Here is a 17,953-nt window from a genome sequence, read left to right as displayed (position 1 = left end):
AAACCGTATCAAAACTATAAATCCCATCAATATACATACAAACAAATACTGAACTGTGATTATCTATATAGCCAACTATGACAGTTGCTCCACTTTTAAATAACACCCAGTTTGGGCATTACCATTTGAAAACGTTACAAAAATCTGTGTACAAGAAAAGCTGCATACACACAACTTCTCTGCATACACAGAAAAGTTATTTCAAATTCTGTCAAACTGTGCAAAAATGTATTAAAGGAGATAGCTCAAATACATGTTTCAAAAAATAAAATTATGGAGATCCTCCATATAGGAAATAGATGCTCAATAATAAACATTCAGGTTTGTTTACCAGAGAAAAACACAGCAAACTGTAGGGGCTAAAAACTGAAGCTATATAAGTTTGCCTTAAAAAAAAAGAAAAATAAAGGCAGGTTTTGTAAAGACTGTTTATCGGGGAACACTAATTGTTACAGTAGACTTTGAGTTATTGCAAGCTTTGAGAACAAGATTTTTCTTGGATAAATACTCTAGTACAAAACAATGCTGTTGGACTTCAGAAGTGGATTAATTCACGGAAGTCTTTTGCGCTCCACCAAGAAGAACACACAAAATAAACACAGTATTTGTGTTCCTTGAGACTTCAGAAATTTAAAGAGCCGTCCATCTCCCCACTGCCCAGTTATGCGGAGAAGGCTCTAAAACAACTGTGCATAAAAAGATCAGCAGCAGGGTAGTATCTATGTTCCTGAGGTTTTAATGAAAATCTGCTCAAGCTTGTACAGTAGCCCTGAAACTTGCACCTTTGCAACAAAAAAAAAAAAAAAAAGTAATTCCTCTCCTAACCCCTACTCCAAAACCCATCTCCCCATCAACTGGTGAAGTCAACCATAACCCTGCCGGTTACCGAGTGAAAAACGTTAACAAAGGAATAACGTTTCTACAAGGGTAGGCACTAATTATACAGGCGGAACAAACCTCACGCTGACCTCTAGGGCTTCATCTACCAAACCCCTCAAGCCAGAGAGAGAAAAAGGGAACAAAAAAAAAAAAAAAAAAAAAAAGGAAGCGAGAGAAATAAAGGATGAAGACGGGAGAGAGCCGCAGACAAAGCCGGCGCAGGGAGTGGGCCGAGCAGCGCGCCGCCCCCGGCTCCGCCGCGCCGGGAGCCCAGCCCAGCCCGCCCCAGTGCCTTGACCGGCGGCTTCTTCCCCTTCCCCCTCTCAGCGCCGCCACACGAGGCTCTCCTCGCCCGCCTCCCGCGGCCATCCGTCTCCTCCGACCCGACGGAGAGACCGATTCCCCGCCTAGGCCTAGCGCTCTTGAGAGCCACCGAGGCCCCTAGGCCTGCCCAGACAAGGCGGCGCTACTCGGGGCTCGCCGCGCGGCTCCGACCGCCGCAATGCTCTCCTCCCTCCGGCATGGCGGCCGCCCCGCTCCCCGCGGAGACCCTGCCCCACGAGGGGCGGCCAGAGCCAAGGACGGGGAGCAGATCGCGAGGCCGCTGCTGCGAACCCCCCCACACCCACCACAGGCCGCGCTCCCCTCGCTGGGCCGGGCCGCACCGCCCCTTACCCGTCGGTGGAGCGTTTCTTGCTGGAGCTGTAATCGTCGCCCAGATCTAGGCGGTGGCGCTTGGACATGGCGGCGAGCGGCCGCTCGAGGCGGCAGCCGGGAGGGCGAGCGGCCGGCGCTGGGTGCGGAGGGGCGCGCTCTCGGCTCCGCAAGCAGCAGCGACGGCAGGAGCGGCGCGAGGCCAGCCACAGCGGAGAAAATGGCGGCCGGAAGGAAGCGCCGGGCGGCGCGCGGCGAGGCGCGAGCGGGATGGGGGCGGGGGGAGGGAGCGGTGGAGGGGGCGGAGCGCGCGCGAGCTCAGCCAGCGGGCGCGCCTCGCCTCGCCTCGCCCCGCGCGCTCCAGCGGCCGCGCGGTGTCCGCCATGATGGTGGCACCGAGGCGGTGCGCGCCTGGGGGGCCCAGGGAGGCCTGGCTTCCTGGGCGCCGCGTTGGTGCCCCGCGAGAGTCATAGAATCAACGGGGGTGAAAAACACCTTTAAGAGCATCAAGCCCAGCCATTACCCCAGGACTGCCAAGAGCACCAGGAAAGTGTGTCTGTGAGGGCCTCGTGTACCGCGTTGGAACGCTTCCAGGGACACTGATTTGACCACTTCCCTGAGAAGGCAGTATCTGATCACCCTCCCCGTGAAGAAAGTTTTCCTAATATCCGCTCTAAACCTGGCACAGCTGGAGGCTGTTACCTCTTGTCACTTTTTACTGGGGTGAAGAGGCTGACTTCTACCCTGCTACAACCTCCTTTCAGGCAGTTGAAGAACCCCTTTCCACAGGGGTTCCCCTTTCCCTTACTGTGAGCCCAGGTACGTGTTCAGTGGAATGGGAGTTCCCAGAGGGAGTTTAAACCAGGATAACTATCTTGGTAAACCTATTTTAGGCTGCCACAGATTTCCCTGGGTATGTAAGCCTTATGTGCGGAAAAGGCAATCTTTCAAGCGTCATCTGTAGCAGCAGAAATACTGGATAACCAGGATTGTTAAAGCTATATACAGCCTTTAACTACTCAAATGTCAACAATAAATATTCATGGCGGTGTACTTCATGAGGAAAAAAGTAACTTTCAGAGACCCAGAAACATTAGTTTTTGCCACTTTCTCTTGTCTACTGTGTCTATGGAAGGTTACCAGAGAAAGGAAAGCCTGTGTTCACAACACAAACTCCGGTAGACCAGTTTAGTTCTACTACATTAAAGCCTTCTAAGCGTGAGTATGGCGACAATGCCATTTAGTAACACAGCTCCTGCAGTGAAACAAGACGCATGAGTTCAAGCGCCATTTCCTTGCTACAGTTAGGTTTTGCTTGAACAGTTACAGCTGGAATTATTTTTCACAGTTCCGAGGAGCATAACCACCAGCAGAAAACTGCAAGTTTAAGCCTGGTCCGGAAGAGTTGGTTCTCAGAGTTGTTTCTTGTTCACCTCTTAGGAACTGGATTAACCATCCACACAAGCAGCATTTGTCTTCTAACAGAAGGCACAGATGAGCAGGAGAAGATGAAGACAGTAGATGAGGAGATATCTCTAACAACCCTGTCTTCAGGTCGGAAAGCACACTTTGTGCTTACTGAGCAGCCATTGCTCTCACACAACTTCCTTCAGTGATTTCTGCTCTTTCCCAGCACTAAGCCTCAGCAGCTGCTTCCCCTTCCAGTGTAGTTGCTTGGTACCTCAGCACAGCGCATAAAAGCCAGTCTTTAGGAGCTCCTGGAAAGGCAAGAGGCACTGCTATTCATACATGTGACAGCTGTTTTACAAATATCAGCTACTGGTTGTTCTGCTCTCTGTTCCTCCTCTCTGTTCCCAGCCTGTTTCATGCTCCTTTACCACCAGTGTAGTGATTTAATACCATAGACAGGTAACTTTAAGACAGAAATTAAAAACATCTCTCTTCATCCAGGTACATTTGTTGGAAAACATGCACTTTGCAAAGCTTTCTTCCATCACTCTTCATGGCCCTGCCAGAGATTACCACAAGCTTTGTTTAGCTACTTGAGCACTCATTCCCTAAGCATTTTGGTCAAAGGAATTGGGTTAGTTCAGATGTTTTAAATATTTTTTTTTGTTAGCTCAATCTTACTGTGAGAGCAAAGGAGCATACCCATAAATGGTTCCGCTAACAAGTATGAAAGTGGTCAGGGAAGATCATCTAGCAGCAGTGACCTGTTCAACAGGTACAGCCAGGTCAGCAAGCAGGTATTTGTTCATAGCTTCATGTTTCAAAGATTTTCTGGGATTACATCTGTATAACTACAAAAATATTTCATATATTCATGAAATTTTTGTGTAGACAAGTCCTTAGGTTATGTTTTTTAGCATAAGAACATTCCTGTCCCTAATTTTAGCTAATGTAGCAAAGTGGCACCCACAGCTCAACTGGAGTTCTAGACACTAGTGTAATAAAAATAACATTTTGCTGTTTAGTTATCAACCAAAGTAAATATTCTTGGAAAACTGAATTTTGAGATTCTCCTGTGAAGTTGGAAGTAAATTTTCAAGTTACATTACAAAAAACACTGGAATATCTGTGTCAGAGGTTGCCAGGGAATAAATGTTACAGGGCATCTGTCCCAAATATCAAGCTTATTTTTTGTGATGCTGTGCTAGTGTACGCAGAGCTGTGTTCCCAGAATGGAGCTACAGGAAGACTTCCTACATATGTCCCCAAGTGAATTTTAAATTATGTCTCTCTTAAACAAAACCAGATTATTATTGAATTAGAGAGACTAGTACACATTTAGGTTCTCAAGAGAGAAAAAAATAGTGGCCAGGTCCCACAGAAGGTAAGAAAACAGGGTAACATAAAAGCATTACATGCGTTAGTTGGGATGAGCAGCTACTGCTCTGCATTTCTCAGAAGACAGTGTCCAGCAACAGGAGCCTGGAGACCTCTGCAGCTACACATTGCAGATCTTGAGTGTTCCTCCCTATGCACAGCAGCATAAAGCTACTTAGGGTCTTGCTCCACATTACTATATGGCCAGCACCAGGGAAGTTTCTACTTTAGGAGGTAGGAAAAAAGGAGCAGATGTATCAGAGAGTATAAGATCTTAGGCTTAAACTATACCTCAGTGGCAAATGCAAAAGAGAAGGGAAGTAGATTGTATGTTACTTGGGGTGCGCAGCTACTTGAGCACTGTGCCCCAGACTGATATCCCACATAAAACTTCACTCTGGTAGCAACTTTGCAAACTCCTCAACTCATCCTCCACCCAACCGTGCTTTGAGCTGTATGACTGCATAATAAATGATCTAGTCCCATCGCAAAGAGTTTACAATGCAAGGCCTTCATCCTGCAAGCACACACATGCCTTGTTTTACTAATGCAAATAATCCTTTTAACTTCAAAGGGATTACTAAGAGTAGCAAAACTAAGCATGTAGGTAAATGTTCATAGGATCAAAACCCAAATTGTAAAATGAGAGGAGAAAAAAGACTGGTAAGCACAAATTGACATAATGACAAAGTGATAAGCATTACGTCAAAAGCCTGAAGGATGAAAGGAATGTGTAAAATAGGGCATATTTAAGCATGTTTTCTGCCTTTTCAAAAGCATTTGTTAAATAAGAGGTTTTATATTCTCCCCCCAAAGTATTTTATATCCATCAGTAAAAATGAAAATCTTAGATTACTGAAACAGGAGACCTTTTTATCAGTTGCCATTTGACTACCTACTCTTCTACTCTGCATTTCTTACCCCGGTTTTAAAAAGTATACTCAATGGTATCAAAATCCTCTTAGCCAACTTCCAGTGAATATTTTTTTGCTTTTGGTATGTGCATAATGCTAGCTACGCTATTTGGGTTTAAAGAGGCATTAACATTTAAAACATTTCTAAGGTACTATTTTTTTTTCTGTTTGTGCATTGTGCATTGCTTTCTCCACAAAAGCATAAACATGGGGCTCAGGCAAGCTATAATTCAGAGACCTACCCTTGATGGGGTGAGGTTTCTGACAGAAAAATCTAGTGTCACAGTTTAGGATATTATTGACTGTAGCTAATTGCTTCACCTCTTTCCTGGAGGTTACCAAATCTATAAAGGGCATAAAAATGAGATCTATCCAGTCTAGCATCTTAGTTGAAACACACCTTCTTAGCTGGCTTAGGTTGAAAGAGGGCATGGCGAAGTGAAACCACAAACCACTGCTGCAATGGAAGCCATAGTAGTGAGCACAGTTGTAAGACAGACATCTAGGAGAGGTTAAATCTGCAAAAGCTTGAGTCTTAGAGCCCGAAAACCTCTGTAGTACATGCTTCTTTTATGGCTGGCTGGTTTGTGGTAGACTCTGAACTGTAGTCTTATATACTCGCAATACTGCGGCCACACTTGCCCTGCCACTGTATTTTTTTTTAATAGTTTGCTTTCTAGAAATAAGTTCAACTCCTGTATTTTATGAATCTACAAAGCATGATATAAAATAATTTCCTGCAAAATACCAAAAAGGAAGTAAATTATCATTGCAATAACTGTTTTAAAATTTTATATATATATATATATAAAAAACAATGGGTTTGTACCTTTTGAAAATTACTCAGGACCCTTAAATGCAAATGCTTATCACAGACAAGCTCTTATTCTGCCCTTCCCCACCAAGCCCATGTGAATAAATGGATATTATCCTCATGTTCTGTCATATCATTAGAGAAAGAATACTTGAGACAAGAACACACAATCAGTGTGTTTAAAAATGTCAGACTTCCACATTTTTCAAATTTAAAAATATCAAGATGAATACACGAACTGATCTCAATTTCTCCAGTGAAGAAAAGAGGCAGCTACTCTGTAATTACAGAAGCTAAACTTTGCAACACTTCAAATATATATAAATCAAAACTTTGAATTGCTCTGGGAAGTACGCTGTAGAAAGCCAGCATGGCAACAGCAGTATTGCCATGACAGCAAACTTTACCAGCCATACAGACGCTATGTGAACTTTGTGAATGGTTATTAAACGTTATCCCATATGGAACACACCACTGTGACTGACTCTGCAGGTCAGAAAGGCCTGAATGATTTCTGTAAAGTTTTGTAAAGAAGAAAAACAGGAGTGAGAAAGAGATTAAGGAGAATGAGATTGCAGGATTTTTATCTCCTAGAATCCTAACCAGAGTGACAAATCATTTTTTAAAATAAATGCCATTCTTTAGAAGGAAATACCTGGTTGTAGACAACCAGCTGCTATTCTGAGCCCTTCAGTCACCTCTTAAGGCCTTATGATCACCTTTAGACCCCCCCCCAGAAAAACCTTGCAAGAGCAAGTATTCAGTACATGCTTTGAATATAAATCAAAGAAATAGTGTAAGGGTAAAACATCACCCCTGAGCAAATTAGGTTATATGTCTAATTTACATTTGGTATACATGGAATTCATACACTGTTTTTGTAACTTCTAGGTCTTCACAGTGAAGTAGCATTGTTTAATATCTTCTGCATTCAGAAACATCTGAAACTACAGACTAACATGTTTTACGTGAAGGCAGTTTATATTCTAAGCAATTTAGCATCTAACTGCTTTCTATGCTAAGTCTGAAATCTTGTTAGAAACTCCTTAAATATAAGGTGTTTTTAGGAAGTAGTAACTATTTAATGGGGAACTGTTTAAAGTCAGAGAAGACCACAATTTCAAGCTTGTTTGATTTTGTGCTAGAATTTTGAAAGAAGAGCAAATGCAGGTTTTTCAGGTGCCAATTCTTTTGTGAGCATCTGATTGTTTCCTGCATTTTCCTTGCAAATGTTTCACATCAGCAGAAGGAAAAAATGTAGTACATAGGTAGATGTTTTTCATTCTTTTTGTATTGAATACAGTCGTCTCTGTTCACTATTGCATTAGCTCCTTAAGACTTTTTTAAGCCCTGTCTTTAATGCAATCTTTAAAACATTCATATTCATGGCTAAGATTAGGCTTGCTGGATCTACCAGTAGTACTACACTGAATATCTGCTTAAGTATTAAAAAATTAATTTGCTTAGTTTCTGCTATCAGTATAGAGCATATACAGTTTCAACAAGCTGACTACAGAAAAAATAACGAGCAGTGAAATAGGTGGTCTAGAAACCTCCGCTTCATGAGCTTGTAACATCTAAAGAGATAAATAGTAATTCTTATCTTCATAGTAAGTTTCAGACTACATAACAAAATAATAGCAGTAGAAAATTATACACGCTAAAAATCCATCATATCATAGAAATAGTTTATGACAAACTATTAACATCAACAATCATACCTTGCTCAGCTGGGCCCAATTTTTTAACAAATAGTCTTTCTTTATTCTTTCCCCAGATGATGAAAACTTTTCACCCAATTATGCTAAGTCCAATTGCAGAACAATCCTCAGCAGCCAGTGAGAACCCTGAAAGCAGATTGAAACTTCTGCAGCTGTGTAACCTCCCTCTTGATAGCTTGCTACCATAAAGCCCCAGCCTTTGTACAAGTGACATTGTTTATTAGTATGTATCATTCTTCTGACCCCAGGCCCTCAGGGAGTACAACCTTTCCATAATCAGAAAAACAGTAGAAGGGTCCTAAGGAGCCAAAAGAAGACATTGGCAAAGGTTTGCTTTTTTTCTGGGGGTGAGGGAGTGGGGATTAATGCACTATTATATTACATTTCATATCCTGTAATAATATCTTTCCCTCTAATGAGCAAGACTGTTCCCAGAGGGAGAGGGTGCTGCTAGAGCTGTTCCTTCTTATGAAAACAAAAGAACCAATACAATACTGTGGTGAGTGACTTTCTCTGTAGAGATAGAGCGACTCACCTCTCAGCTGAAGACAAAGAGGGTGCTATACTTACAGCATTTTTAAAAATTGTAGCAGCCACGTCTAGGTTGACATAAACAACTGTCTCAGGTGCCCTTAGGCTTATTTTTGTATTTAGAGTAGTGGTGACCTTGTCTTCTGCACAATTCTGCCTATGCAGAGGTGAGCCATATGTGCAGCCTCTCTCTTGACTTAAAACTAGGCCTGCTCTAGGGACACAGTATAGTTGATCTATCTATGTACAGACTGAATTTATCCTGTGAATGCTGCTTTCTGCCCATACCTGGAAAGCACTGGGAAAGAGGATGGTGGGGAGCATGCTGTTGCCAGTTGCTCAGGCTTTTTGGACCTAGACTGCGTAACAGATAACTTGTCCTGAAGGCAGTTTGCTTTCAGGCTTCATTTTCTTGGGCCCCATTTTGTATCATGTCAGGGAACATTTCCTTGTTATAGGAGATAGCTCCAGAAAAGAGAATGACCAGGATTTATCTGTGCTTGTTAGGTGTTATGCAGCCTACATGTCCTAAATAAGGCTGTGCTGATTTGAACCTCATTTTGTCTTTTATGAATGTGTAAAACTACTATTATAACAGTGCTGTACTATTACTGTAATACTACTATAATAAGGGAGGCAGGTTTAAGGTTATCACAGCTAAAGAAATGCTTTTTTCTGCAATTCTAACATTTTTCTGAAGTACCTGCTATCTGTGCAATGGTACATGAAATATGTAGCCTTATAAAAGCCCAGCCTTATGTTATATGTAACATGTAGCAAGTAGTTCCATGGGATTAAATGAGGTTTTTCGAGATTGTGCTTCAGTACTACCTAAGCAGTCCCTGACCTTCCAAATCCTGACTGTTCAGTCCCATCTCTGCAGAACACTCTCCCTTGCTATGGCATGGTTATTTGCGTAGTCATGCAATGCACCAGGCTGTGAAACCAATATGGCTGAAAATATAGCCTAGCAACAACAGCATAAAAGCAATTTCTTAGTCTGTTTGGTTTCCCAACAAGGACAACAGATGGAGTAGCATGGGGACACAGACAGGTAGCCAGAGACAGCACACTGTGTCATCTGCCAGATCTCCTGAAAAAATCCATGACACAACAGCCTGACACTGCTCATAGTAAATAAAGTTCAGTTCCTGAATATATCACTGGAGAATCACGATGAAAGAAGTATGTATTTTATTGTAAAAGCTATTTTTAATATGCATATTTCCATACCAACTGACTGATACTACATTAAATTGACATCCTGATTGATTTGGATGCATTTACATGAATAATATTAGCTGTTCTTAGAAAAACACTTATAATCTTTTGCAGAAATACTCAGATATTGATATTAGCTTTATTTTTCCATAGATGCCAGTGGAAATAGTCATTAATAGCTTGGAGCAAATTTATAGTGGAGAATCTTCTTTCCTTTAAAAAAAGGCAGTGCTGCTTAGCACCTTGTGTGGGAGAGTGATGGGGTTAGAACTGGATCTTCAGTACAAGTATTCTCTGAAAAGTGTTCATACTCTATGAAAAGCATGCAGCATCCTACAGCAAAGCATGTAGGAAAAAACATTTCAAATCCTCAAAGACATAGCTGAAACACCATAGACCTTGTAGAAGATGTTAAATCAAATGAAACTGTTAATGTGCTCATCTTTTCAACAGTGTATTTATTTGGACACTTAAAAATAAATCTTAAATAACCAGAACAAGCCCTAGCAGCTCTCTTGCCTCTAGTGATAGACATTCATAAAACGGAAAGCTCCAATATACCTCCTACACATCCTTCAACTCCCATAGGTCTAGTTTTTATAAGCTTTCTTATCTATTCTGTCAAATAAGCCACATTAACAAAGAGGTAATCTTTGGACTGGTTTCACAGAATCACAGAATCACAGAATCCCAAGGGTTGGAAGGGACCTAAAAAGATCATCTAGTCCAACCCCCCTGCAAGAGCAGGGTAACCTACAGTACATCACACAGGAACTTGTCCAGGCGGGCCTTGAATATCTCCAGTGTAGGAGACTCCACAACCCCCCTGGGCAGCCTGTTCCAGTGCTCTGTCACTCTTACAGTAAAGAAGTTCTTCCTGATGTTAACGTGGAACTTCCTATGTTCCAGTTTACACCCATTGCCCCTTGTCCTATCACTGGATATCACTGAAAAAAGCCTAGCTCCATCATCCTGACACCTACCCTTCACATATTTGTAAACATTGATGAGGTCACCCCTCAGTCTCCTCTTTTGCAAGCTAAAGAGACCCAGCTCCCTCAGCCTCTCCTCATAAGGGAGATGTTCCACTCCCTTAATCATCTTTGTGGCTCTGCGCTGGACTCCTTCAAGCAATTCCCTGTCCTTCTTGAACAGAGGGGCCCAGAACTGGACGCAATATTCCAGATGCGGCCTCACCAAGGCTGAGTAGAGGGGGAGGAGAACCTCTCTTGACCTACTAACCACTCCCTTTCTAATGCACCCTAACCTTTCTTGTTGGGACAGAAATGAGTTAGGGAGCACTTACATAAATTGCTTTCTCAGAGGATTAGGGTAGCAGGAAAGTATTAGCGGTCCAGCAGAGAGAGGGACATTACCAGGAGGCTGAGGGTAATAATGTCTTGTAATCCTCAGGATGGATCTAGGAGAGCTTTGCTGCTTTGTGCTACAATAATACCACTGAACAATAACTAGTACTACAGATTTTGCAGGTGGTCTTGTGTTACTGTTTGTAACCACAGCATCTCTAACCTCTAGTCTGGTTGAGAGTAAATGTCACCCCTAGCTAATGCCATGGTGATTAATACTATTGAATTAAAGTGTTTCCAATAGTTAATACTAAGAAATAGCTAAGAGATATGTTCATAATCTGCTTTGTCATATTTTAACAATAAATAACTTTTCTATACTAACTCCACGATATTTAAGATTGGCGTCAGTGCTTTCAAAAACATCTGACTTGATCCAAAAATTGTGCTGTTTCATAGGGCCAGTATGAAAAATGCTCAGTTATCGCAGCATGAAGGTTTTGAAATCTAGTTTGTCCAATGCCGTCTTGCATTGACAAAATCATCTAGTTCTGCTCATGCCTATTGTCTGGGTGCTCCCTGGAGTAATACTACTTCTTTAGGTTTATCTCAGTTCCAACACTGTGTTCCCCTGGGTGGAAGGAAATAGAACAGGGTGTATAAAAAATGAGAATGCCAAGGGAAAAAAGACCAGTAGCGGTAAAGGGACAGAAAAGCATAAGAGCTGACAGTTACAGCAGAAAAAGAAAGAAACAGAGAAAAAAAAAAAGGCAGAAATAGAAGAAAGACGAAATAAAATTCAGCCTTCTGAACAGAGCTTTTTCTCAGGCTTTCTAGGGTGATAAAGTTTTAAATTGAAGATGCAAGAGTCACAGGAAGTAAGAATGAAAGAGAAATCACTTAAGGAAAAGGAAGGGTATCACCTTATGTGTGTGTCTTCACAGCACACTGATACGAAATTGCAAACCTCAGACCTATTACTTACTTACTGTTCCCCCTCTATCCTAGCCTTCTGAAACACATGCAGCTTGTGGTTGAACAGCCCTGCTTGTCCTCAGCAGTCTTGCTGTGCTGCACACATGCACAGGCTTGCATGCACTGTGTATAATCCCACACACCAACATTTACTTTCAATTGAAAATAATTCGCAAGTTACCAATATTGAGTAATCAGCTGTAAACCACAATGGAGAGAGAAGCAGACATAGTATTGCTTTGGAGGAAAAACAGTATAAAACAAATTAAGAGAGAAGACTGCAGCCGAAACTTTGGTCAGGGAAAGTGCGAAGTGGCCATATGTTGTAGGTACAAGGTCACACATCTCCCAGGAGATGAGCCCAGATGCTGTGTAGAATGCAACTGTAACTTTGTCATTGAGGCAGGTGAGAATAAGAAACAAAGAAGGAAGAGAAAAATTCATAGTGTTAAATACCATATAAATCTAAATACCCTACTCTGAGTCAGGATCAGAACTAAATGTTAGCAGAAATTCCAACCTTGCTGTTGTTCATTGAATGCAGCTTTCTGAGTTTCATTGTATTTTCTTTCAAGATGACATCACAGTCTGCACCAATGCTACTAGTTTTGCCTCTTCCTTCCTGCCCATTTCTCAATGTGGCGAGTACCATATACCGGTATTAGCACTAGGCTGCTGCACTGTAATTTTTATTTCTTCCATCATCTTTTGTTTTAATTCAGATAGATCTGCCGTTATTGCCAGCGGCTCTACAAACCAGGTGTGTGCTGGAATATTAACAAGGTCTTCTAGTTTTGAAGAGGAGATAAGTAAGGGTTTCTTTATCACATATTACAGTGTTCTTGTACTTCCACATTAAGATCCCCTCCCAGCGTGTATTCTGTTTTTCTGGGTAGGTGTTCATTTGCAAAAATATGTACATATTTTTAAGTGGCAAAAAATTACTGCATGATAAAATTTAGCTCTGGCAACTAACACTGCAACCTGCCATCCCCTGCCAAATTCCCTAGACCTCCAGCTCTTTTCCATCCCTATCACAGGGCTTTGTATGGAAAACAGCAGTGCAAAAGACTCTATTTTTAGAGTCATAGAATCATAGAATAGTTGGGGTTGGAAAGGACCTTAAGATCATCTCGTTCCAACCCCTCTGCCATGGGCAGGGACACCTCACACTAAACCAAGTCACCCAAGGCTCTGTCCAACCTGGCCTTGAACACTGCCAGGGATGGAGCATTCACAGCTTCCTTGGGCAACCCATTCCAGTGCCTCACCACCCTTACAGTAAAGAATTTCTTCCTTATATCCAATCTAAACCTCCCCTGTTTAAGTTTTTAACCCGTTACCCCTTGTCCCATCACTACAGTCCCTAATGCATAGTCCCTCTCCAGCATCCCTATAGCCCCGCTTCAGATACTGGAAGGCTGCTCTGAGGTCCCCACGCAGCCTTCTCTTCTCCAGGCTCAACAGCCCCAACTTTCTCAGCCTACGTTCATATGGGAGGTGCTCCAGTCCCCTGATCATCCTCGTGGCTCTCCTCTGGACTTGTTCCAGCAGTTCCATGTCCTTTTTGTGTTGAGGACACCAGAACTGCACACAATAGTCCAAGTGAGGTCTCACAAGAGCAGAGGGGCAGAGTCACTTCCTTCGACCTGCTGGTCATGCTACTTTTGATGCAGCCCAGGGTACGGTTGGCTTTCTGGGCAGCGAGCGCACACTGCCGGCTCATGTTCATTTTCTCATTGACCAGCACCCCCAAGTCCTTCTCCACAGGGCTGCTCTGAATCTCTTCTCTGCCCAACCTGTAGCTGTGCCAGGGATTGCTCCGATCCAAGTGTAGGGCCTTGCACTTGCTGTGGTTAAACTTCATAAGGTTGGCATCAGCCCACCTCACAAGTGTGTCAAGGTCCCTCTGGATGGCATCCCTTCCCTCCAGCATATCAACCGAACCACACAGCTTGGTGTCATCGGCAAACTTGCTGAGGGCGCACTCAATCCCACTGTCCATGTCAGCGATGAAGATGTTGAACAAGGCAGGTCCCAACATCAGTCCCTGAGGGACACCACTTGTTACTGGTCTCCAGCTGACATTGAGCCATTGACCACAACTCTTTGTGTGTGGCCATCCAGCCAGTTCTTTATCCACCGAGTGGTCCACCTATCAAATTGATGTCTCTCCAATTTAGAGACAAGGATGTTGTGTGGGACAGTGTCAAACACTTCGCACAAGTCCAAGTAGATGATGTCAGCTGCTCTACCCTTGTCCATCAGTTCTGTAGCTCCATCCTAGAAGGCCACCAAACTGGTCAGGCAGGATTTCCCCTCAGTGAAGCCATGCTGGCTGTCACCAAGCACCTTGTTGTTTTTTGTGTGCCTTAGAATGCCTTCCAGAAGAATCTGCTCCAAGATCTTGCCAGGCACAGAGGTGAGGCTGACTGGTCTGTAATTCCCTGGGTCACCCATTTTCCCCTTCTTGAAAATAGGGGTTATATTTCCCTTTTTCCAGTTGTCGGGAACTTCACCTGACTGCTGTGATTTTTCAAATATGGTGGGCAATCATATTTTGCTCGATGTTTATTTGAAATATGCTGAAGTGATAGTGCCTTGGCCTGTAAACTGGCTTTGTTACCTTCTCTTCTTAGTCTGGAGGATGACTATGGACAATGTATTCATGCTACCAAATAAAGAATAATCTTCCCAAAACCTGTAAGCAGCCCCAGTACAGTCAAGAAGCAAATTCAAGACCATATGAGAAATTGTGTGTTCCACAATAGCCAAAGGTCTTTATGGTTCAAAGCCCTAATACAGGAAAAGTACTGCAAGAACTCAGTAGCCAGCAGTCTTAAATAGTACCTGTTCTCTTAAGTCAGCTGCAGAGGTACGATTCATTCAGACACTGTTGGTAAGGTGCACTGACCAGGGCATATCTGGAGTCTGTATCCAGCTTTGAAGGGGGTATGGAGAAACTGGAGGGGGCCACCAAGACAGAACATCAAGGAGGAGCCATTGGCCATCAAGGAGATGGTCACTGGCCATCCATGAGCAATGAGGGAGCTGGGCTTGTTCAGTCTGGGAAAGAGCTAAGCAACATCTCTTAGCAACCTGCCATGCTTGAAGAGGAGTCACAAAGGTGACAAACCAAAACTCTTCTCTGTAGTAACAAACAATGTAATAGTGGCAACAGACACAAGTTTCAGTAGGGGAGGTTTTGACTCACTAGGACAGTGCAGCCCTGGAGCAGGTTCATACCTATGTTTCCACATGGAGACAGAGAAATCTTTATCCTCAGGATTTTTGAAGACTCACACAGATAAAACCATGCCTGACCTGATCTCGTATTGCAAGAGTCCCAAATCACATGGGAGGTCAGACCAGATGATTTCCAAAGGCCCTTCCTGACCAATATTTTTACAACTCTGTGAACTGAAAGTAAAACAAAAAGTCAGGAGCGCTTCAAGTCCAGTTTAGTCATGACAGAGTAAATTAAGTAACATCATCAAATTATTGCTTGGATGATGTCCATGACATTTGAGGTGAAGTAACTATATTAGAATTGCATAATTCAGAATCTTCAATGACAGCTTCAGTAAGAGTCCTAGTAATGCAAGGTACATGGTATTTTAAATCACATTACCCTTTAAACTATAGAGAAGTAAATTGCTGTGGAAAACTAGGAGATAACTTTGATCATAGATGTCCAGGCCAAGTTTCATTTATACCTGAACTGCACTATCTCTTAGTTTTATCACATTGGCACTTGTTCTTAAATCCAAATTAACTTTTAAATAGAACCACCAAACAGTCTAAAAAATGTGTCTGTCTCTAAAATCAAGACTTCCCAGAGAAATTCTCCAAAAGTGATTGGAAAGGAAAAAGCAGCCAAGGGGGGGAAAAAAAGAAAACACTGATTAATAAGATTTCTTTGTTCTGGGGTGTGATCAAACAGGCCAGCACCACAGTCATTGATAGAAGAAGGCAAAGTGCTGCACAGACTGTTATATTCATCTGCTTAAAATTCACATGGACTGAGTGCTAGAATAATTTGCTCCACACCATCTGGCAGGCATAAGATGTATGAATATATAGTGGGGGGAGGGTGTGAGGAAATTTTCTGCGTTTGTGTATCATGTAAAAGTACTGTATTGGAATTTGCAACTTAAATCACATGTAACTGTTCAATACATTAAATGTACAAGTAAGCTGTAAACAATCCAACAAGCGCTAATTTTAAAACATTTAGAAGCAAACTTACTACATTAGTGTAATCCTACTGATTGTACTTTATATTTGGACCAGAATATAATACAAGCCATGAAATGCAATGCAGCAAATCAGTACCAGTATTACTCACTGGACAGTATGAATTCTACAATGTCAGCCATGCTCGAACTAGAGAGGATGACTGTTGTAGCTCTCAGCTAAACCTCTTAGCCTCATTTATAAGCTCAGGTTTTAAAAGCTTCTGCACACAACAGTGAAAACCTCCAATATTGGTCAAGAAGGGAGATACCACAGAAGCAAATATTCCTAGGATATTCAAGATGCTGTGGGATAGAGATACATAGAATGAACCTGCATATCTGGCCTGGGTTCAGCAGTAGCAGTCTCCTTCTTAGTAGCTGGTGGGGTGCTGTGTTTTTGACTTTCAGCCTGGGAACAGTGCTGGTAACACCAATGTTTTTAGTTGATGCTCAGTAATGTTTGGTCTGGTCAAGGACTTTGTGAGTCTCATGCTCTGCCAGGGAGGAGGGGAAGCCAGGATGAAGCAGAGGCAGGGCACCTGACCCAAACTAGCCAAAGAGGTATTCCATACCACAGCACGTCATGCCCAGGATGTAGAACTGGGGGCAGTTACCCGAAGGGTGAGATCACTGCTCGGGTCGGGCTGGGTATCGGTCAGCAGGTGGTGAGTGGTTGTATTCTCTTCCTTTATTTCCATTATCATTATTATTGGTGGTGGCAGCAGCAGTGATTTTTGTTATACCTTAGTTACTGGTCTGTTCTTATCTTAACCCGTGGGAGTTACATTCTTTTGATTCTCTTACCCATCCCTTGGGGAGGGGGCGTGGGGGGGGGCAGGGTTAGGGGAGGAGTGAGAGGGAGACTGCGTGTTTCTGATTTATGTCTGGGCTTAAATCACGACAATATCTTAAGGAAATATGAAAGCCTCTTTGCTCGATGTGTTCCTGTGTTTTCTCTACAGAGAGTATAGTATTCTCATACTTCTTACTTTCCTAGTTTGGTGTGCAAGCTATGCTGGTTTTTTCCAGTTTTGGCTAAGAACCAAACTTGCTAACAGCCAAAATGACAAAGGTATAGAAAAACTGCCCTAGACGCAGTCAGGCACATCATGAGTGGGTCACAAGTCCTGAGTCAGACACGACATTCAGGTGAACCTGAAGGACACAAAAGTGTCTTGTTTACTTCCATAACTTATCCCTCGCTTTTTTTTTTTTTCCTTAGGAGTGTAGAAACCATGTTCTTTCTATATTTTTAATTATAATGAGTTTGTGACTGCATACAGGTTTATTCCCACTGAATAGAATGTCACATACTGGAATGAACAGTGCCCAAACTTGTCCTTACCTTCTGTCACCAAAGAATTCTTGGAGAGCACAGAAGCTCATAGAGTCATAGAATCATGCATAAGAGCCTGTAGCTAATAAGACAGAGAGCAGCAGCTGAGTAGCTGTCTTCTCTTAATGTGAAATAGCTCTGGTGGTGAGACCATAGCAGACAGGCTCAAGGAGGATTCAGCTGGAACAGTTTTGAATGTTCCTGGTCTGCCAACTTCTCCATCATGTCTAGGAGGCTGCTCGTATCCACTGCAAGGCCTGTGTGTGTCTCTGCCACTCCTCTTAACCCTCATGTATTGTGACTGATATTTTAACTATGGCACAGATGCACATTCCATCCTACTCTTTCTGCCTTGGGACTGGAAACACAGGGAAGTGAGGAGAGGAACAGTCTCAAATTACTAAAGCTAAGTCTCCTAAATCCCATAACAGATAGCTTTAAGAATTTCCTCTTGCACAAGTACAAAAGTTTTGACCAAAAAAATACATAAATTCAATGCAAGCTTATTAGCTGAGCTATATATGTGGGAAATGATGCTGTCACATTGTAATGCCTAAGAAAGAGTTAACCCTTATG

General features: G+C 42.7%; 1 protein-coding gene across 1 annotated transcript in view; it reads right to left on the bottom strand.

The window, feature by feature from the left end:
* The window catches only part of DHX15 (DEAH-box helicase 15), a 47,420-nt gene extending 45,645 nt beyond the window's left edge, over nucleotides 1-1,775 (bottom strand). Inside the window, exon 1 of the mRNA XM_065699702.1 lies at nucleotides 1,555-1,775. Within this exon, the coding sequence (XP_065555774.1) occupies nucleotides 1,555-1,622 (68 nt within the window). The 5' untranslated portion in view covers nucleotides 1,623-1,775. The remainder of the gene's footprint in view (nucleotides 1-1,554) is intronic.
* Nucleotides 1,776-17,953: the final 16,178 nt, after the last annotated feature.

The sequence above is a fragment of the Lathamus discolor genome, chromosome 1, assembly GCF_037157495.1.
Source record: "Lathamus discolor isolate bLatDis1 chromosome 1, bLatDis1.hap1, whole genome shotgun sequence".
Taxonomy (NCBI): Eukaryota; Metazoa; Chordata; class Aves; order Psittaciformes; family Psittacidae; genus Lathamus; species Lathamus discolor.
This window is presented reverse-complemented; position numbering and strand designations above follow the sequence as displayed.